Source organism: Mirounga leonina, unplaced genomic scaffold (assembly GCF_011800145.1).
Source record: "Mirounga leonina isolate KUSES-001 unplaced genomic scaffold, KU_Mleo_1.0 Mir_165, whole genome shotgun sequence".
NCBI classification, from domain to species: Eukaryota; Metazoa; Chordata; class Mammalia; order Carnivora; family Phocidae; genus Mirounga; species Mirounga leonina.
Window position 1 is genome coordinate 71,387,789 of NW_023270415.1, and position 22,969 is coordinate 71,410,757.

At 43.0% G+C, this 22,969-nt stretch overlaps 1 protein-coding gene across 3 annotated transcripts in view; it reads right to left on the minus strand.

Annotated features, from left to right (window-relative positions):
- The window catches only part of ASAP1 (ArfGAP with SH3 domain, ankyrin repeat and PH domain 1), a 341,917-nt gene that overhangs the window by 110,693 nt on the left and 208,255 nt on the right, over window positions 1-22,969 (minus strand). For all 3 annotated transcript variants that reach the window (XM_035011956.1, XM_035011955.1, XM_035011957.1), the window contains one exon: window positions 16,731-16,876. In XM_035011956.1, the coding sequence (XP_034867847.1) occupies window positions 16,731-16,876 (146 nt within the window). The remainder of the gene's footprint in view (window positions 1-16,730; window positions 16,877-22,969) is intronic.

The following is a 22,969-nucleotide window of genomic DNA, read 5'->3' on the forward strand; positions in this document are numbered from 1 at the left end:
AAAGAGTTCTCAGCAGGAGCTGAGAAGCTCAGAGGCATGTGCCCACTCATTACTCCTGGGTGACTCTGGACAAACCGTTAACCCTACTGACTCGGTTTTCTGATTTTAAAGTGGGTGTCCCAGCACCTTCCTCAACTAGCCCCAGCTGGTGCGACAGGATCAGGAAGAACAGATACCATGAAGCTCCCACTTTGCAGCAGGCCACAGGGTTGCCTGCCTCCACCCCACTGCTCCATCGGCTGCTCCTGATAACCCTCAAAGTGTTGTTAAGTCACGTGCTCAAACACACTCAGAGAGTTAAGTGGAGGGGTCAAACCACAACCCAGGGCTAACTCCAAAGTCGTAAACGGTCTATAGCACATCTTCTTGTGGATTATCAGAACATTTTGAAGACTATGATACACTACACACATGAATGGACAATTGTTATCAGCTACGACTGACCTACTGAACAACTACTGAACTAAGCTTTATTGTATTTGGTTGAGTATGCATTAAGGGGAAACAAAGAATACTGCTCACAGGTTGAGGGCACTTACAAATGCAACACAGATGAGAGTTTATGTTCCTACACCTTACCCACTGCTCACACACTGGTAACTAAGTTTATGCTTCACAGCTGCTGGGGTGCCCAGGGCTCACATGGTCAAGTAGGTGACACATACTTAGCGAGGTGTGTCCTTGGACAAGTCATTCAGCCTCTTAGAGACTCGGTCTCCTTGCTTGTAGTGGGAATGATAAGCCACCTGCTAAGGGTGTTGCAGAAGATACTGGGTGCTATGCATGCAAAATGCCTCACAACACACTCTTAATAAAATGTAACTAGGTTTACTTTCTCACACTTGAAAAGCTCAGTGGTAGTGGTGGACAAAATACAACGATAGCATTTCGGATACTAGAATAGGTCTTTTGAGGCTGGGGTGGAGGGTGGGAGGACTCCCAAATGTCCTTCATATGGCACCACATTCTCTCCAATGGTAGGTTTTATGGTTGTTTCCCTGCCTCATTCTGCAAGAGGGTCTCTACAAACTGTAGGATAATGCATCCTATTATACATCATGCTCTAATCCAGGCAGAGCAGCCTGAATTAGATTTATTAACATGACAGATGGTACTGTGTTTAACATATGTTATCTAAAGTTAATGCTCACAACAACTCAGTAAGATGATTGTTGATCTCACCCAATTAATGAGGAAACAGGCTCAGAGAGGTTAAGTAACTGGCTCAAGGTCAAACAGTGAGTAAGCAGATGGATAGGTTTTTAATTAACGTTTTTACTGACTCCATTCTCATTTCCTGAGTCCTACTATTCGAGTGATCTTTTAAAGTGACTATCAGATCATATCACTCTCCTGCTCAAAACCCATCAATGGCTTCCCATGGACCTGGATTCAAATCCAACCTCCCAGTTTAAGTCTGGCCCAAGCAACCTGTCTGAAGCCCCTCCACCCGTTCCCACTGTCCATCAACCATGCCAGCCCTTCCTCCGGTTCTCAATCCATCAAGCTCCCCCGCACCCCCCATGCACATGCTTTACCTTGAGCCTGGACCACTCTTTCTTTGGCTACTGGCAAAGAACCTCCTATTCTAGTCTCCATGCCTTCTCCACAGTGAGGTCTTGAGCCCACTCTACATAGGTCTCTCCTGCCTGATTTCCCTTTAATCTTAACGAGGCAGAAGAGGCTCACTGTCAGAGCACAGTGCATTTTACCAGCACTTGATTGTTTCTTTACTGTCTAGAGCAAAGCTTCTTGAAGGCAGGAGCTATGGCTGTTTTCCCACCACTGTGTTACATCAAACCCCTAGGACAGCATAGACCTGTCATATAAAACACCTACTGATGGAATAAATGGCTGAACAATGAATTCCTCTCCATGCCCAGGAAAGCTGTTCTGAGGCTCAGAAGTGTTACAGAATCTGAGCCAGTTTTGGTCTTCCTGGAGCACTCTGCACTTCCAGATTAGAAGGCAGGGAGGTGGGGGCGGATTTAGGAGAAGGAGAGGAGATTAGAACTGCTCTCAGGATATGGCTGGGGGTGGCAGACCAAGGGTCTGTCTGCCAGACTTTGACAACTGGGGAAGAAGAGTGTTCTAGATGTGAACCTGCCTCCACCTGGCAGTGTGGATATAGGCTGGTCACTTCTCACTGAAAAAACAAGGTCTCTAATATACCTTCCAGGTACAGTACTCTTATAGCTTAAAATGAGCTACTGAGATACGACTGAATGCACCAGGAAAAAGTCCAGATCAACTGGGTGAGAAGAACGCAAGGGAGATGTTCACACTGTCCCACAAGCAGGATGGGGCCCTGCCCCCCCAACTCCAACAAAGTAACAAAAACATAACTAAACAATTCTGTAATGATGCTGAAGAGTTAGAAGGGTCAGTTCATAGTTCCTATCAAAACACTTGATTGTTTTATATTGTCTGTATTGTCTATTATCTATAAAACTTCTGCCACAATATAAACAGAACCTTTTGAAAAAGTCTGAAGTATCTCAAGAAAGTGAGCTTCTTAATTTGACCAGAGCAAGAACAGACGGGACTACCAGGGTCTTGGGCTCCAAGCAGTTTCTCTCCATTTTCTAACTGACTCAAACAATAGTGAAGGAAGGGGAAATAAAAATATGTAAACTGAATTCACACAGTAATGAGGGCCAACATCGAAATAATCTATTGTCAGGGCACATGCAAAATTTCAAATGATGCCCTCGACTCTTGTTCTCAAAGGAGAGAACATGGCAACAACGGAAATGTTCAACACAGGAGACTTGGTAAATAAATCCCGGTGCGAATAAACGATGGGCATTCTATACAGCTGTCAGAAATGAAGTCATGGACACTGCCAAGGGGTTCTGCAGACCCTGCTGTGGGGGACAGTTGCTGACTGCGGGGGAGGCTTGAGGCTCCTCACTCCATCTCCACCACAGTAGCTCTGCGTTAAGAGGCCGTATGCTTTCAGTTAAGCAAAGGTCTGAAGCTACAGCACTTTACAAAACCAGAAAACGTTTTCAAAATACATGTGAAAAATCAGGTTATCAAATAGCATTATAGTATGAAACCAATGTGGCTAAAAAGTTATGGCAATAAATACACCTACGATAAAAAGATTTATAAACAGAAGAAAAGATTAGAAGATACAGATCTCAACCCACAAACAGCAGACTGTAAGGCTACTGGTGGTTTTTATTTCAGTGTTTATCCCCTATGTTTTCTAAGTTTTCAACAATGAACTGCTATTATTTTTGTATTCAGAATATTAAAAAGAAGTAAGACACAGAAACACAAGAGGGCGATATAATCACCAGCAGCCTATTTCTCATTCAGCTTGTTATCTGACTTACTAAAACAACACAGAAACCAGAGAGCAGGTATAAAAGTAAAAATAATGAATTAGGGAGTGAATTTGGCAGGAAACATTACAACTTCTCCGTAACACTAGGGAATTCTGTATCTCTGTCCAGAATGACCATCCTTCCCTTACCAAGTATGGTCCTTGGACCATTCATATTTGCATCACCCAGAACTTGTTAGAAATGAAATCTCAGTCCTAATTAATCAGGCACTCTGAGGGGCACCCAACCACCCACGCCAAAACAAGCTCTCTAGGTGTGATGGCACCACATTACACGAAGGGCTGTCCAAAGTAGAAGGAAAACCAAAGTTCCTTTAGAGAAGGGAAAGCCTACAGTCAGAATGCAGAAGGCACTTGTCTAAGGTCTAGGGCATAATCACCATGAGAAAAGCACAGGAGTGACTGTTCTGGGTGATGTGGGGAAGACATGAGGTAAAGGGTGACCCAAATCACACCATTATGCTACAGGAATCAGGAAATGACAAGAATGAATTTAAGCAGAAAATACAGTTCTCCTGGAAGTTTCACAGAGAAAAACGGATAGGTGTATCAGAGAATATGAGAATTCCTTAATGTAAAATAATGCAATTATATTTTGTCTAATTCAATTTAAGCAAATGAGGGGTTAGATTTACACCATCTCCTACATTGAGAGTGAAAATGAAAGCACTATTATCTCTTGCATTATGTGCCGTATCTGATTTCAATTGAGGATAATTGTAAGAAAAGGGGGGGTAGCTACAACTCACAAGCCCGGAAAGCAAAAGGAAGAAAAGCTGAGGCAGCTGGGCCTTTGTTTAAAAAAAGACATCTCGACCCTAAGGATTTCTCTACTGTGCTTGAAAGGATCGATCGACTGGTTCACGATCGACTTTAAGACCCTTAATTTCATTTCCATGCATGTCATCTACAATTTGCTATGTTTATATTAGAACAAAACCATACTGGAGGTGACATCAAATTCCATTTTCCTTGCCTTCACTGAATATCTTTATCGCCCACTGTACGTTTGACAATGAAAAACTTTTACTTAGCTCCTTCCTAACAAATTAAAAAATGCAATAAAATAAATGTGGGCAAGCACCTGGGGCTCACCGTGTACCCTAACAGGAGGACACAGCAACGCCTCCTTGTAGACACTGTCTTCATTTAACTGGGAGGAAAGCAGGGGAGAGAGAAGTGCTGCCCTAGACCTTAGACAAGTGTCTTCCGCATTCTGACTGTAGGCTTTCCCTTCTCTAAAGGAACTTTGGTTTTCCTTCTACTTTGGACAGCCCTTTGCTTGGAATGCCCTACTCTGTCTGCTTGGTCCATATCTTGTGCTTCTCCTCACTTGATCCTCACGGAAAATGCTCAAATTAGCAATAACTGGACCTCGGATAAACCTCATTGGCTATGATACTGCTCTGTGTAAAGCTTGACCTTCACTGAAAATGTCAGAATCCAAATAATTTACCTAAATGGTGGCTGTAATATTCACCACCACTTGATATATTTCTAAGTTAGCCTTGCAGAAAAAGAATCTTCTTGGATATTATGCTTGTGACGCCAACTGCTGCCAGGAAACCAAAAAAAAAAAAAAAAAAAAGTTTTCTCTATTCGCAGGCAGCAAAAAACCAGGAAGTCTAAAATACCTGGTCCCATCCCCATGTCCATCTTTTCCTATAAAATGAAGTAGTGCTTTAGTGTTAACTATTAAAATAGTCTGCATAAGCAGTCTCTTAAACAGAAAGTGATAGCCAAGCTCAGCAAAGAGCCCAGAACAGAGTGAATATTTAGTAAATGCTGGCTAAGTCAAGACCACAACTTCGAAAGTCTTTACTTAAGAAAAAACAAAAACAAAACAAATAAACAAAAAAACAGGGGCACCTGGGTGGCTCACTTGGTTGAGTGTCTGACTATTTTGGCTCAGGTCATGATCTCAGAGTCATGAGATCGAGCCCCATGTCGGGCTCCCCACTACTGGAGTCTGCTTGAGATTCTCTTCCTCTTCCCCCTCTGCCCCTTCCCTGACTCACACACGCTAAATAAATAAATAAGTAGATAGAATCTTTTAAAACAAACAAAACCAAAAAATAAAAACCTTGAAATACAGATTTTCACCTCTCTCTCTAAATATCAAGTGTACCAGGGGCACCTGGGTGGCTCAGTCAGTTGGGCATCTGCCTTCGGCTCAGGTCATGATCCCAGGGTCCTGGATTCAAGCCCCATGTCTGGCCCTCTGCTCAGCGGGGAGTCTGCTTCTCCCTCTGCCCTTCCCTCCCACTCAAGCCCTCTCACTTACTCTCTCTCCAAATAAATAAAATCTTTTAAAATAAGTAAGTAAATAAATATCAAGTGTGCTAACCAACGCTTAATGCTGTTTAATGCTTCTAGTTCAGGAAAAGTGCATCTACAAACCCAAGAGAACAGTTTTATAAATATCTATTGATTATTTATGGCCTAGTTCAAGGTGTCTCTTCTGATAAGCCTTTCTTGATACGCTTGCCTTCTGGGTGAATGAATGAGTGAGTAACTGAGTAAATGATTCTGCCTCTGGTGACCCAGCTTGAGAACTGCTGGAACAGAAATGTGAACTCAGTTTTATCTGACTTTAGAGTCGTCCCTTCTACCAGCTCTCTGAACTTTGAATTGCTTAACATGGCTGGGCAGCAGCCAGTCAACAAAATGGCCTATTCGCATTTAGTAGAAGATGTAGGCTACTAGTTCAAGGCTGGGTCAGCAGCCTCTTTCTTCATGGTTAAACCTTGATGTACCAAAAGGCACCAAAGGGCATAATCTGAAAGAGGCAAAGTGTAAAGAAGCAACCAGCTTAAGGCTGAGTGTGGCAGCATTCTCTGGACAAAGGAAAATATCTGCATTTGCTTTTCACAATGGCCTCCAGATTTGGGCCTGGAAAAGGAGGTCTGGAGGCTTCCGGGACCAAGATCATGTGGACAGAGGCTCTTAGCTATATCTCAGAACAGTGTTTGCCTTCCTCCTGCCACATCTGTGCCACTGTAACCTGCCCTTTAAATCAAATCAATCCTTTTTCCTTAAATAAATTAAAAGTAAACTGTATATGAGGCCCATAAAAGGATGCCCACATCCTTGAGAGGCAGTCCAGTGTACTTCTTAAAAGCATGCGCCCTGGAGCAGACCACCTAGGTCTGAATGCTGGCTCTGATACCTACCTGAGTGCTCTGTGCCTCAGTTTACTCTACTGTTCGATAAGGATAATTATGGCTACTACCTGGTAGGGCTGGTGTCAGAAGCGATGAGGCAGAAACAGTAATGTTCACCAAATATTCTACTTGCTCCCTTCTATTTCCTGTCCCCTGCCAGCGGGGCCAAGAACGCAGTTTAAGGTGGCGAACTAATACATCAGGGGAAGCGGTGATGAGCCTTCACATGATTCTGGAGCCTCTTCTCCTCTGCCATGGCGCACCCCCGTGGGGATGGGGCGGCCTCCATCCACCTTGGCCTCTGAATGACTTAGCGTGTGCAGCAGACCCCCTCTGTAGACGTGGGACGTGAGGAGGCAAGAACCCCTTCCTATGTGAAGCCATGGAGATCTGGGGGTGAATCTATTACTGCGGCACATGCTAGCTCCTTCTAGCGAGTACAACACGTAAAGTGCTTCACACAGTGCTTGGGCTATAGGAAGCACACTCTAAATACACACTACTGTTATCATTGTTATTTACATAAGTAAAACTTAACCATAGGAATAATGAAAACTTTACCTGCCTGAAGGTCTCTGAGGGCGAGATCAGCTCAATCTTGAAGAGAGATACTGATAAGCAAACGTTAGGGACATCCCAAGCGTTCCAGCACCAACCTGAGACTTTCTCCCCCACATTCAGTCCTCTCTTATGGCTAATGAAACCTTCTCCTCCAACAAAGGGCCAGTTTCTCTCTCCTTCCTCTCTCATAGAACTGCAGCTCTAAAACCTAAGTCTCTGCTAGCATGGAGATGCTGTGTTTGAGTCTGTTTCAAGTGAAGTAACACCGGACAACCACAAACACATTTTAAATGAAGAGTGCGCTTCACTGCATGCAAAAGTCACAAGAAGATTCAATCCTGCTTAAGAGGCATTATTTGAACTTCCTATTTACAATGTTTTTAATGTTAGTCCTTAAAAGGAAAAAAAAAAAGCCAAAAGAAAAATAAACCATTTTTAAGTTCAGCCCAGGGATACCACAGGATTTCCGTATATTGGATGTATTTAAGACAAGGTACCCCCGTATTGATGAACGTAAAATTCAAATTCTATATAGGGAATCGATTATGGCTTAGTTACACCATGAAATATATGAGGTAGCCTGTTAAAGTGATTCTGCAATTTTATTTGTATAGTCCTAGAGAGCTAACAGGCTTTAAATAAAGTTTGCAAAGCGTATGTATAATACAAGTTTTATTTATTTAAAAACATTTTTTTAAAGATTTATTTATTTTAGAGAGAGAGCATTATGCATGAGTGGGGAGAGGGAAAGAGAATCTCAAGCAGTCTCCCCGCTGAGCGCGGAGCTCCCAGTGCAGGGGCTCGATCTCACGACCCCAAGATCATGACCTGAGTGGAAACCAAAAGTTGGAAGCTTAACTGACTGAGCCACCCAGGTGCCCCAAGTTTGTTTTTTCTAAAACTCATTTAGCAGCAAAACCCGATCTAACCTGATTCATGTGGCGGTAAGCTTTGACCTGAATTGAGGTGGGACTCTTTGGAGTCTTCATCTCACTTCAGGTAATATTCACAAGTCTCACTGCAAAAAACAGATTGTGTCTAATTATGAGGACCTGCCTGAAAAGTCACGGGGGGTCAGAGAAGGGATGTTATATAATATATGCCATATGCACCCTGCCACCACTCTGGAATCTGTAAAAATCTTTATTTTATCAGCTTCTCTTTATATAAATCTATAAAAGTGTCTCAAAGGACATAGCATATTATTAGTATTAATGGAAGCTGGGATTATATACTGATCTTTATTTCATTTAAAATTTTCTGTATTTCTCAAATTTTTACAGTAAACATGTACAACTTTTATAAGAGAAGAGGAAAAGAAAACCTCCCTCTTACCCACGTGGATAGATCTCATTTCATGAAAGGTCTCACAATATCAACTGCCAGTGAAGCATGCCCAGACATGAGGGGACGTCTGGCAGATCAAATGCTAAACCCTTCCAATTATGGATTACCATTGTGCAAAAAGATAAGGTTGTTAAGACGTATTCTATAATCCAGGGGCTACCAACTGACTGTTGAGCATACTCATGCTCTCTACATTTTGCAGCATTTCAAAGAAGAACTTGAGAAATAATTTGTCAGCTATAAATGGAGATCCAACCTGCATGCTTCTTGGCTATTCTCTTTTAAGGGGGAAGAAAAGAAGAAAAATTAAAAATAAATCCTTAACTGGACCACATACCTTGCAGTCAGAGACTGCACACAGGAAATGCTATGCAGCTGGAGAAATTTTTCCTTTGCTTCAACAGCTCTGAAGCAGTAACTGTCCTCTAACTGTTACAGGGGACTGAAGCTGTTATGCAAGCTACAGAACTGTCTAAAGGCTCAGGGAAGAGAAGGTGTGGACAGTCCCGGCTGAACCAGAATCCTTCTTGGCACCTCCTTTGAAAAGAGTTTTTACATGTATTTTCTAAAATTGATCCTACGCTGGGGGTCTTGGGGGTATGGTTCAAAGAGTTTTCCTTACCCAGTGAGAACCTATTTCAATCCATCAGTTACTCCTTTCCTGTCCCATTTTGTGGTTTGGTGATTAAGTAGTGGATGCAATGCTCTGTTGACTCCTTCATTTCTCTCCCTGGATCACAGGCAATGATGGGATGCTAGCAGGAGAGCAGACCTAACAGTGTTTAGCAAGCCACAACTTCACTGCTTTCTTTGCAATGACTTAAAATAAAAAAAGACTGAACATAATTTTGGTTCCATATATTTAACCAAATGAATAACAAAAATACTTCGAAACACTAAAACTCTAAAAGATCATCCTTTCTTTTCCTTCTTCTTTTTTCCTTTAACAAGGAAGCTGCATTGTAAAGAAAGCCTTTATCATTAATGTTAACTACTAAATGATAATAAAAATAGAAGGAACGGAAGGTACAAAGGCACAGAAGCAAGAAACAGTCTATAATCCAGAAACAAGTAATTTTTTTTTAAATTAAGATTTTTAAAATTTATTTGACAGAGAGAGGGGGGTGAGGGACAGAGGGGAAAGCAGACTCCCCGCTGAGGGGCTCGATCCAGGACTCTGGGATTGTGACCTGAGCCGAAGGCAAACGCTTAACTGAGCCACCCAGGCACCCCTCAACAAGTAATTTGTTACATCTGGAGCTGGTTTTGATTATGAAGGCATCTTTCACTAGAGGAAGGACGAATTCATAGAGACTGGTAAATCAAGTAAAGAAACATTTCTAATAATTTTAAAAAACGCTATTATCTACAAAATATATGCTGTGAACCAAACGCTATGAGAGGTACTTCGCATAAAAGCCTGTGCACTTAAAACCTGGCCATACACATACTAAAGACATCTACAAAATAGATCATGTCCACATTTCTCTGGCTTCTCGCCACTAAGAGGCAGCATTCCCTAGCCATAGGCCCACGTGACAAAGAGACTGGCTTCTGAGGGGAAAGAGCTCATCACTTCACGTTTAGGGAACAGCGGCCACAAAAAGGACTTTAGAGGGAGCAACTGAAAACATGGATAAAGACTGGTTTAGAAAACCTATCAAAGTGCAGAGGAAGTGGGATTACAAATCTGATGGCACAGCAGAAAAGTGAGGGCTTGCGTTTTGCTGGGCACATTTGTTTTACACTGAAATTTTCATATAACAATAGCTATATCATTCAAGATTTTCCACCACTCTCCCTCCCTGACCAGAATTTGATGATTTATACTTTTATGTAAACTTTCTATTTTGGAAAAATTACACACTCACAAACAGTTGCAAAAATGGTACAGAGAGGTCCCTTGTGTCCTCAACCAGCTTCCCCCAAGAGTAACACCTTACAAAGTTAACAGCTTACACAGGACATTATCAAAACCTGGAAGCCACACTGGCCCAAGATGATCAGCTAAGCTATAGATCTTATTTGAATTTCACCAGTTTTGCATGCACTCATTTTTTGGTATGTCTGCGTATGGTTAGGTGATATTTTACCACACGTATGGATCATACAACCACACCACAATCAAGTTAGAGAACTGTTCTATCAACACAAAGAAACTCCCTCAGGCGCCCCTGACCCCTTCTCCAATCTCTGGTAACTACTGATCCATTCTCTATCTCTGTAATTTTGGATGACTTGGACTTTAATCAGAAAAATGTACAAATGGCAATGTTATCTTGATGAAAGTCACCCATTTATGGAACTTACTGTTTTCACTTGAAGGTGTCAAAAGCACATAGAAAGTAAAAGACAGAAGACCTTCTTGTATGTACGTGGGTAGTCCCACTGGACAGTAAGTCCCGGGTCCTCCTCCTGCCTGAGTACCTGGGCTGCCATCAAGTGGATGTCCCCAGCATGGGCTCTCACCACAGGGGTGGGACGAGGCTGCCATGGGGACAAGGGCTGAACTGCCAAGGATGATGAATCCACCACAGGGCATTCTTTAGAAAGTCACATCCTCTCAAGCTTCTGAATCTGTAATTTGTCCCAACTAGGGGAAGGGCAAATGCTCTAATGCCAACACTAAATGAAATCTAGTGAAATACAAAGTTGCTTAGAACATATGATTTCATCTACTTGGGGGGAGAAAAGGTGCAGAAAAGAGGACTAGAAAGATAAACCCCAAATATCAATGACGGTTATTTCTGGGAAGGGAGAATATAAAAGAGAAACTGCAATTTTCTCTTTGGATTCTAAATTTTCCCCATCAGGCATGTGTTCTTTTTATAATAAGAAAAAAAAAATACATAAAGTCTCCTGCAGTGGCTATTAATGCCACAGCAGTATTAATATTAATGGAGTCTATTAATACGGTAACAGCCTGCTGCGTGTGACTCAAGGACTCTGCAGCTTACAAAGTTTCTCACATGTGTGCTATGACGATCCTCACAAAACCATAGGGCACGGAAGGTATTCGTCCTCATTCTCCCCGTGAGGACATCCGTGCTTCTAAGTCAGGCCATGTTATCAACCCACTCAGGGCTGGGGCCGGAATCACAGCCAGTGATTTCTTACGCCAGTGGGCCTCAAGGTGTGGTCCACAGGCCCCTAGAGGTCCCGAGGTCAAAAGTACTTTCATAATAATACTGAGATTTTATCTGACTTTTCCACCGTTTACACATTAGCACGAACAGTACAAAAGTAATGGAGGTAAAGCCACTGGGGTCCTGCTCAACACCAACCTAGGTCACTGTATTCTTCATGGTCATGCTCGTGAGGGGGGGTGGGGGGGGAGGGTATTTTCATATAAAAATGCCCATGATGAAACAGTAAAAATTACTGATTTGTTTACATATCAACCCGAGTACATCTTAGCCGCTCTCAAGGCACACCAAAATATGACAGTTATCTTGAGAAAAAGCACTTACGCAGTATTTTGAGTTGCAAGCTAAAATAGCTGATTTCGTCTGTCAGCTTCCCTCCAGTTTTCTTTTTTTTTTTTAGAGAGAGAGAGTGTGTATGTGCAAGTGAGGGGGGGATGGAAGAGGGAGAGAGAGAATCCCAAGCAGGCTCCATGCTCAGTGTGGAGCCCAACGCAGGGCTTGATCTTATGACCCTGAGATCATACCCTGAGCTGAAACCAAGAGTAGGATGCTTAACTGACTGAGCCACCCAGCTGCCCCTTGTCCATCAGCTTTTTAATGGGACACCGTTTTTTTCCCTTGAAAGACAACTGTGGTAGTGAGATGTGGGTATTTGGCAAACATTTTCTCAAAAATGAATAAAGTGAGCCTGTCACACATATGGTTTCAGATTCACACGGCTATTAACTACAAAGAAACTAACACTTGTCAAGTTTTGATATAGCATCAAAGAATACTGAGAATCACCTTAATTCTTCAAGTGCTCCTCTTCCGTTCCAATATAGAGATCTGCATGAGGCTGTACTTTTTGTCCAACCAAACAGCATATTGCAACAAAATGAATTAAGAGACTTTAAAATTTCTCAAGTTTAAATTATAACACAGTAAGTAGGAATAGAAATGTTCCACATTAACAAGCACAAGAACTCTTCAGTGTCCTTGATCATTTTTAAGATTGGGGTCCTAAGACCACAAGTTTGTGAGCTATTAGCTAACACGCTCTCTTTTTCCGATTTATTATAACTCACTGATGAGGGAAATGAAAGAGAAAAAGTAGACAAGAGAGAGTTTTCAAAGCTAAACACAAATAGGGGTTGATGGCGACCCGTTTAGGTTCTAGCCAAGCCAGGTGGGCCGTAAGCACCCACGATCTGTAAAGGCAATGAATGCTGTTACTTTGTAACTGTTGGGGGGCAGTGTCGCTGAAACGGTGCATGGGGAACCTGGAATCAAGCCCCCAATCCACTATTTCCCAGGCACATTATTTTTTGGAGGTTTGGTGCACTTATCCGTAAAATGGAACAGGACTATTCATACCTGCCTCTACCCAGGGAGTAGCCATAAAGATCAAATGAGAAGATGTAATAATAATTACAAATTAAATATAATTATAAGTAAGAGAATCAAAACTTGTATTTGTTAAGCAAATTCCACATGTCAAATACTGTGCTTAGTGATTCAATCCTGTGATCTCAATCAAGTCCCACGCTACCAGGTGACAGATAAGGAGACTAGCGCTGAAGAAGTCCAACCATTCGTAGTGAGGCTACTCTGCGGGGAGCTGGCCTTCCGGGTGTGACAGATACCCGGCTTCCAACCCCCAGCCTTCCCAGCCTCCCTCATCCTCCATTAGGAGGTCAAACAACTTTCTCCAAAAACTGTTTTCTAGTATGTGGAGGGCAAGAGCAGGAAGAAAGGTGAGTTACTTTAAACCTGACTTGGTCCATCAACTCTGGTACAGGCTCACAGCGTGAATGGTTACAACTGCTACCCTCCCTGCAGTCCCCAGACATTGGCCAGTTAGCAGCCGTAAGCTGGGCGAGGACAGCCAGCCCCAGCCCTGCCTGATGTTAGTGCCAACATCTGTGCAGTTCCTCCCAGCTGATCATCCAACCCTCCACAATCACTGACCGCTGGGAAATGAAAACAAACATCTACGTAGCGATGAGACAGTTACCATCACTTAGTAGGTCATATTTCTATTTCTCTTTTAGAAATACCTCAACACGATACACTCATAATACGGATGACTTATAGGTAACACGATGAAAGTTCCTCTCTTTCTAGAGTTAGTCAAAAGCAGAAAGCTAGACCTGACCCCCAAATCCACCCTTTCCTCTATTTTAAGTAATATTTCCATTATATGTACTATCTTAATTAGAAAATGACATTTTTCAGTATGTGCCACTGCAGACATTTGGTATTTGCTGGCTGGATTGAGGATACAATTTGGAAAAGCTAAAAATGCCAAAGTATCTTCTTTTATCTTACTCCCTAAATTCCACCTGTAACCATTATTGCTTAATGTTTCCAGACTCCACTAGCTTAAGAGAATAGGGTTTTTGGGGTTCTCCTGAGAAATACTCAAAGCTTCAACAAGCTCCTTATCTGGGGACTAGAGGTGCTGCGAGCTGGCCCAGAACCTTCTCCCTCCTGGGGGCGGGCCTTCCTCTGAGCTCTCGGCTCCAAGGCCTGGCCCCATCCGCCTGTCGGGTCTGCTCTATCCTTTCCTGGCAGAACATAAAAAGGGAAGCAGCAAGCTGTTGAAACTGTTGTCAGGTTGTATAAACTCCTGGGACTGGCTTTTTACTCAATCAGGAGACTGTTTCCTTAGTAACCAACTAGAGTACAAACAGATGCGTCTACCTGCTCGCTCATCAGAACGCCACCACTCTCTTCAAAGGGAAGCATATTTGTTTTTGTTTTAATTAAATGAATTGGGCCTTCTGGCAATTTCTATTAGATCTTTCTTAGACTTCTAACCCTTAAAGGAGAGAAGACAGGGAAGAAGAGGGCCTGCAGCTTGGAGTAAATTTAGGGGACCAGTGAGATCAGCATTTCTCGCTGGGGAAACACAACCATCAAGGTGTGTTTCCTAACACCTAGGTCTAACCCCACTATCAGCTTGAACACTGAACCACCAAGGCAGATGACAGAGGCAGTATTACAGAGTAGGGTGGTAGAGACAGTGGACTCAGTCACATGTCTACTTACTAACAATGTACCTGGACGAGTTAAATAATGTGCCTCAACATTCTCATCTGGATTGAAGGTATAATAACCACAGGATTGTTGTAAGATGCTGAATAAGAAATCTACACATGCACATTGCCAGGTTCATCAAAGTGTTCAATAAGTATCAGTGGTTTCTGTAGGGCGGTCAGCAAATGTATTACTGGGTAAGCAAATACAGACGATGAATGATGCCCGAGTGACCGCTGCCTTGTGGGGCCGACATGCACTGTGCACAGGGACCCACAGTGGAGGGGAGTGTAGGAATGGATTGGTCCAGGAAACGTGCAAGTGATGAATCTCAACTAAAGCCAAATACATCTGGCGTCCCGGAAACTAAAGGTTAGCAAGATATCCCTGTGAAAACACCTAGCTCGGGGGAAAACAGAACTTCCTCCCTGTGCAAGTCTGTTACCAGTTATTACCCAAGTGAATAGTCGGAGTCCTGTTTCACTTCCTTTCTTCCCACCACATAGCCTTTGAGCAATGCCATCAGCAGAAAGACAGGCAGTACCCAGAGGAAGGAGAAATGAGGGCCCTCTTCTGAATATAAGAGATTTAACGACTCCCAAGATTTATGGAGATACCATGGATTTGTCAAATAAACCCCAAAGTGTAGGAATATGTTGGTCCTAAGTTCAAAATTCTGAAGTTTTTGAAAATAAGACATATTTCCATTCTCAACCTTTGTTTTACGATTAGCTGTCACTGTGTGAGACTAATTCGATGGCATTAAACCACAAATTAGAATTAAGCTGTGAGGAAGACAGACACATGCATGTATTTATCTAGTACGACAGGAAAAAAAAAAAAGAGGATATTCTGACTGGTCAAATATCCAGGTTAATACACTACAGAAAGACCATCTTCATTTTTCCAATACTGTGTACCCATCTGTAAGGTAAGCATCTGTATCAAACAGATCTGTGACAAGATTCTCCTATAAGGGGGCGCCTGGGTGGCTCAGTCGTTAAGCGTCTGCCTTCGGCTCAGGTCATGATCCCAGGGTCCTGGGATCGAGCCCCACATCGGGCTCCCTGCTCCGCGGGAAGCCTGCTTCTCCCTCTGCCACTCCCCCTGCTTGTGTTCCCTCTCTTGCTGTGTCTCTTCAAATAAATAAATAAAATCTTAAAAAAAAAAAGATTCTCCTATAAGGCCAGAGAAGCCTATCTAACAGAAACTGACCCAGGTCAAGACATCTTGAGCTTGAGTTCTTAAAGGAGGCAAAGGTGTCATCCTGAGAGCCTGGGGGAGAGGAAGAACCAGCTCCTGTTCCTCAGGAAAGAGACGAGGAAAAGTATGATATAGTTTTCCTCTGGCACCATTCAACCTCCCTGTACCTCTATCTCTTGGGACTTTGGAGAAGAGAGACTTGCTTAATTCAATGCATAAGAAAGTGTGGGTGGTAGCGCTACCCAGAATGAACCTTCTCAGTGCCAACAGGGTGTGAGGGCGGGAATCCAGACACCAGTGCCCACTGCAGAGACTGCCCCACCCTCAACTCTGTGTCTGCCTCCTAGGGTCAGCACCTCTCCTGTCCCAGATTTTTAGGGATTCTTCTTGTCATCACCTTCTGTAACCATGGATTCCCCCGATCTCAAAATCTTTTTCTTGGTAGGGGGTTAAAAGGATATGAGGAACTGGGAAGGTTCGTTATCTGTAAAGCAGGGACCAAGACGCGTGCTCGTCTTCATACAAGTGAAGTGTAACACTTGCAGTGTATACTTCCAGAGTATGTTCGACACAGAAATCATCATCACTCTTTCAACTAATTAAAAAGCAACAGTTGCTAAAAGCTATCTGAAACAAAACCCAAACTGAAGTAGCGGCAGAATGTGCAAGAGAATTCAGGTTAACCAGTTTCTCTGATTCAAGAAATCTAACCCCTGCTATGAGCTGGATCTAGGAATTTTACAATGGTATTTTTTATTTTTAATATATATATGTGACTCCATACCTGAGACTTTTAAATTTTTTTTTTAAATTTTTTCACCCCCAGGCCCGGGGGTTGGGGAGATTATTAGATTGTTCTCTTTATCTTCTTATTGCACTTCGGTCAGGCTGTAAATTAAAAAAAAAAAAAAAATCCCTTATGCCATGGCTTACCAGATTTTTCAGCAGCGTGGACAGTTCCTTTGTAAGAGTAGAAAACTTGACAAAAGCAGTGCCAAGATCTGGGTTGTCTCGACTTAAAAAATTACTTCCAAACTTGTCAAGAACTTGTGCATAGTTTTCTTCATTTTGTACGTGATCTAAAAAAGAGAGAGGAGTCTGAGCTATCATTTGCCACAATGACGAGTTATTTTGAACCCTGACTGATCACTAGAAACTCTTAAAAGGAAAGCAAAGAGAAACTGCATCAATTATTCATTGAACATGTCCAGAGGTGGTCAACGGGGCACTGAATGTCTTCACCCACTCTATTAAAGGAGATTTCCCGTTCTTCTATAGTGTTCAGTTCACCTACATCCCAGTTAATCCATGGACCCCACAGGTGAGGGGTCAAATTATCATCACATTTTAAAGCACACTGTGTTTCCATTAAGAAACTATGATGATCAGGGAACAAGGAGAAAATTCTCTTTAGAAAATCAACCTTGGGGCGCCTGGGTGGCTCATTCGGTTAAGTGTCTGCCTTCGGCTCAGGTCATGATCTCAGGGTCCTGGGATCAAGCCCCGAGCTGGGCTCCCTGCTCAGTGGGGAGCCTGCTTCTCCTTCTTCCTCCACCCCTCTCCCTCACTCACACACGCATTCTCTCTCTCAAATAAATAAATAAAATCTTAAAAATAAAAAATCTATCTTGAAATGCAAAAGAAGAATCCATGGGTTCTAACATGTTTCTTTCTCTGCAACTCAACTTAATTTCCTTTAATTCTAAGCCTCAGGTCTGAGGAACAGCGTTTTTTTTTATTTTTATTTTTTCACATACACTCTCTCGGTGCAAATTGTGCAGGCATGGATCAGACGGATTTATGTTTGAAGTTTGAAGTTCACCACCTATAAGCTTGCTAACTTACCAGTTTTTTAACTTTTATGGCCCATCAGAGGCATTAATAAATTTCCTCACTCTGAGCTTTGGTTTTCCAATCTGTAAAATGAGACTAATACTATCTGACATGACTGGGGTGCTGATGAGCTGATATAAAGTATCCAAAGTTTCTCAAAAGAGTGAGTATTCCATAAATAACAGCTCCCACCTCCCTGAAACACTTTCTCTACTTGACTTCCAGGATACCATACTCTCTTGACTGTCCTATCTCATGTCTGCTCCTTTCCAATGTCTTTGCTGGATCTCCATCTCCCTGACCTCCTCATGTTGGAGAGCCCAGGGCCTTTCTTCTCTATGAATGCTCACTCTCTGCATCTCACTTAGTCTGTGGTTTTGGATAGCTTCTATCAGCTGACAACTCCCAAAATGATAGCCCCAGCCCAGACCCCCCCTGAAATACAGACTTCTATATCAACTGCTATTCAATATCTCCACTGGGATGCCCAATAACTCTCATCTCAACATGCTAAAAGCAAACCCTTAATGTTCTGCCCCCAACCCTCTTTTTCTGCAGACCCTTGTATCTTGGTCAGCTAATGGCAAATACATTCTTGTAGTCATTCAGGCTGAAACCCATCAAAGTCATACTGATTTTTCTTTCTCATATCCCAGATGCAGCCCATTGGCAAATCCTATTTATTGCCTTTACCTTGAAAATGCAACTAAAATCTGACAAGTTCTCACTACCCCCACGGGGATCAACCCTATCTAACATGATTTCTTACCTTGACCACTGCAAAAGCTTCCTACAAAAGTCTCTTTATTGCAGTTCTTGCTCACCTACAGTCTACTGTCAAGACAGCATCTAGTGTGATTCTTTTAAATTGTGCATCAGATCTGTGACTCTTCTATCAGATGTTAGCACTTATAACAGAAACCCAGGTGCCCCATCCTTGCAGGCTCTGGGAGGCAGCACCGCACATCTCTACACCCTTAAGGGAAGCAGGCATGGAACGTGATACACACGAGCAAGGAAGTATGATTGGAGCCAAGGTACACCACTTCCTCAGGGAGGCATTTCAGATACCCGGACTCCCCACTTCTCTCTTCCTTTGTGGTGGAGGACAGGGAGGCACGGATATGTATGCAGGCCCGCAGGAGAGGCATAATATTTACTGAACGAATAAATGAACGGTAAATACCCAACAATATCATGTCTAGCAAAATCATCTCTCTAAAGGCTTCCTTCAATACCTCTTTAGAAAGCCTTCCCTTAGTTGGCAATTATCCTTCCTTGCCTATAATTCTCTGCACCTATTTTGCAGTATTTTCCATCACATCACATCATATTTGTTTAAGTTCAGATCTTTCCTTGCCACCAGACCACGAGAGGCAGGGATTACCTCTAGCTCATCTCCGTGTCCCTACCCAACTAATACCACTGTGTTTGTTGTTTTTCCATGAGCGGCGCTTAAGGAGTGAGGGCTCCATAAATATCTGTTGACTTCGATTTGTTGATTTCCTTTTCAGGAATTTCAGAAGCATTCCCTTCTTAAACCTCCTAGATTGATGAATAATTGAGAGAAAAATCTAAAGTACTGCATTCTCAAATACACTCTCAATGACTGCCCGGCAGCCAGGGGCCCTCACGGAACCAACCGTGAGTCCGCACGGGGGCGCAGCCCAAGAAGGAAGTCAATGCACCGAAGGAAACGTGTCACAGCGCTCCAGAGAAATGAAGTGAGGCCCAGCAGCCTTCCAATCATCACCGCATCAAAAATTCATGATGCCTACAGTGGATGTCAGCATTTTAGCCTGAGATATTAAAAAAGATAAAATGTAGCTCTGGTTAGTGCCCAAGTAACGGAGGGAAGCGGCTCAGAAACACACAAAAGAAAGGCCACATCAGCTCGACAGACAGGATGCACGTGTCTGGTCTCCTCATAAACTGGAGTTACCCCTGATACCTTTTGTCTGAGGCCAAACAGCCTCACCTCACCCCAGAGAATCCCATCAGACCCGACACCCTCTTCTGCTTTTGGAGGCCAGCAAAAAGGCAATTCAACTGCCTGTTCAACTGCGTTCAAAGAAGTGTCTCTAGTAAAACACAAGCATAGAGGATTTTTGTTTGTCTGCTCAGAATTAGAAAATATTTCAGAAGACATATATCATAATCTTCAGATTAACAGAACACTCATGTACCCACCAACCAGTTTAAGAAATAAAGTGCCACAGAATGCTTCCTCTCTCCCCCAATTCCGATCTCTTCCTTCCCTCCCTAGACAAAACCACTCTCCTGAGTTTGGACTGGCATGCAGAGTTTAGAAAGAATTACGAGAAGCTCTTAGTCTATCAGAGATGACGGACTCCTCAAAAAACAAGACAGACTTGGCTCAGGCAGAGACAAGCCTCAGGAAGGGAGAACTGGCATTTGTCAAGAACCTTCTTGGGCCCAAATGCTTTTTACAGTATCACATTTAACCCTCACCAGAACCCTGCAAGGAAGAATGAGGCTTAACGGGAAGGTGGAACATCAAATGTGACGTGAGAGAGGTGGAAGGGGAGACTGATAAGGAAGTACAGGTAAGGTCATGGGTCCTGTATGTTCTGCTAATTCCATAAAAGAACAACCGTACGGCCAACACATAAATTTATGTGCATACGTATGTGTGTGTATGCTAATCGAACATATGTATGTATGTGTGAAATTTCCTAGTACAGATACATCTTAAAAATCATAGTCTAGTGAGGTATACCCGGGGACAGTACTAATAATCCTGCTGAGGGCAGAGATTATGGGGATTAACTGTAAGGTGCTTTTAGAACAGTACCTGGCACGTAGCACCTGCCTCCAAAAAGATCAGTCACTATTACCGCTAGAGCCGGGATTGTTATAAATCAGGGAGACGTATTTAAAATCAAACAGCACAGGAACGTATGTCTCATGTTTTAAGTTTTTTTTTTTTAACATATATAACAAACCTAACAGTGACAATTCACTAGCGAAATTCTGTAAACGCATGCATCCCTTTGTATGGAGTGAAGGGCTTACCAAGCCAGTTTTCGGCAGGTGCAGAGGGAGAGGGCAGAGACAGGGTTCTGGTGGAGGACAGAACAAGGGCAGAGGCTGAGGGAGGAGTGCAGCAAGCAGATAAACAAAAGGTAAATTCAGGGGTTTAGGGAAGAAGAGAGAAATACAGGGCTTTGGTGGGGAACACTGTCACAGATACAGGTGTAACTGAATAGGAGGGCCGATGAGGCAGAAAATAGCCTGATCAGGACCTTTCAGAGAACAGAACAAGCTCTGTTTTAGGATCCTCGGTCTACCTAAGTGCTGGCAGACCTTTGGGAAGTTGGTAAAGTGGGCGCTGGGGAAAGCAGCTGAGGATGGAGACTGGATAAAAGAAAAGAACAAGGGAAGAGAGAAATCTGATCCAGCCATTATGGAGATTCATGCTTTTTGAATATCTGTAGGGAATTTCTGGCATTCATGGTATTGTTGCAGAATGTAAGACAATTCCAAGAGCTAGGTAATTCCTTTCAGTTCTGAAAAAAGGACAAAATAATATAGTTTTACCAGCCGAACCAGAAAGGGCCATTTAGGATTTCAACGGCTGGCATTTCTTTGGGGTGATGACTAACGTATACTAATCACCTAAGATGTTCCACGCAGCTTGAAAGGGCCTTTATATACATTTCAACATTTAAGCCCCACAGCAATACCAAAGCAGTGATTTACTATTTCAATAATGATAGTGATAACAGCTGGCTTGTCGAGTACCCAGGGTACACCAGTCACTGCACTAAGCACTTCACGTCCATTGCTTCATTCACTCTTATTAACAGGACTGGAATGTAAGTACTGTTATCATCCTCATTATTTAATTTTTTTTTAAGATTATTTATTTATTTATTTGACAGAGAGAGAGACAGCGAGAGAGGGAACGCAAGCAGGGGGAGTGGGAGAGGGAGAAGCAGGCTTCCCGCTGAGTAGGGAGCCCAATGTGGGCTCGATCCCAGGACCCTGGGACCATGACCTGAGCCAAAGGCAGACGCTAATGACTAAGTCACCCACGCGCCCCTCATCCTCATTATTTAGATGCAAAAATGTGTCTGAGGTCACACCACTCTTAAATAAGGGATTTTACTCTTAGGCTTTTTTAAGATCTCAGAGCTGGGGACTCTCTCCCACATCCCAAAGTCAGAAAGATCTGGGATCAAATCCCAGGCCTATCACTAAACCTGTGTGGTGTTTTGGTCAAGTAACTTACCTTCCTAAGCCTCATCTTCCCCAGCTGTAAAATGGACATAACAATGGTATTTACCTCACAGAGGTATTATGGAGATTAATTTACTGCATGCCAAGTGCATGGTGCACGATAAGCTGAGTAAATGTTTATGACGAGGACAACAGCGATGACAGCAGCAGGCTGCCCATCAGAGGCCACTGCGGTGGAGTCAGCCTGGCATCCTCACGCCAGGGGCAGAGGCTTCCAGCAATACTCCGAAGTCAGGGACAGCCCTAAGAGTATACGTTCCGAGGGGCTGCAGTAACATGTGCCCTGAGAATACATTAAAATTCAATATATATATATTTTAAATAATATTCTTTAAAAATGGGGCACTTGGGTGGCTCAGTCAGTAAAGCGTTTACCTTCGGCTCAGGTCACGATCCCAAGGTCCTGGGATCGAGTCCACATCGGGCTCCCTGCTCCGCGAGGAGTCTGCTTCTCTCTCTCCTTTTACCCCTCCTCGCGCTCTCTCTCTCTCAAATAAAAATCTTACAACAAAACAATGTTCTTTAAAAATGTCTTGCATATTCCTCCAATGAGGCCCTACTCAGAATTTTCAGAACCGCAGCAAATAGTAAACAGGCCTTTCTCTGACGGATGTTTGCCCAATTCTCACCCTGTGCTAGGCCTTATCAAACTGGGAAACTTTCACAAAACTTCCCAACTGGCCTGTGAACCCAACCGTTGATTTTCTGTCGCTGTAATCACGGCTGCTCCTTATTTGGCACCGACTGTGTAGTGGGATACATCACACTGAATGTCCTAAAAGTCCTTCAGGGCAATGTTTAATAGATAAGAAGTGAAAATCGCTGGTGAATCTGCACTGGAACCCAGCCTCATGTGATTCCAAACCCATCCTTTTCCATGGACAGACCCAGCAAACACTGTAAAGGATGCCATGACACATGCCACAAACACCCATTTGGGGTTTACTATATGATAAACACTAAGAAACAAAGCGGACTAAGGCAGACCTCCTGTTCCCAATAATGACAATGACATAATAATTATAACAGTGGTAATAAATTGTTAATAACTAATTATAAGAACAATTAATTGCAGT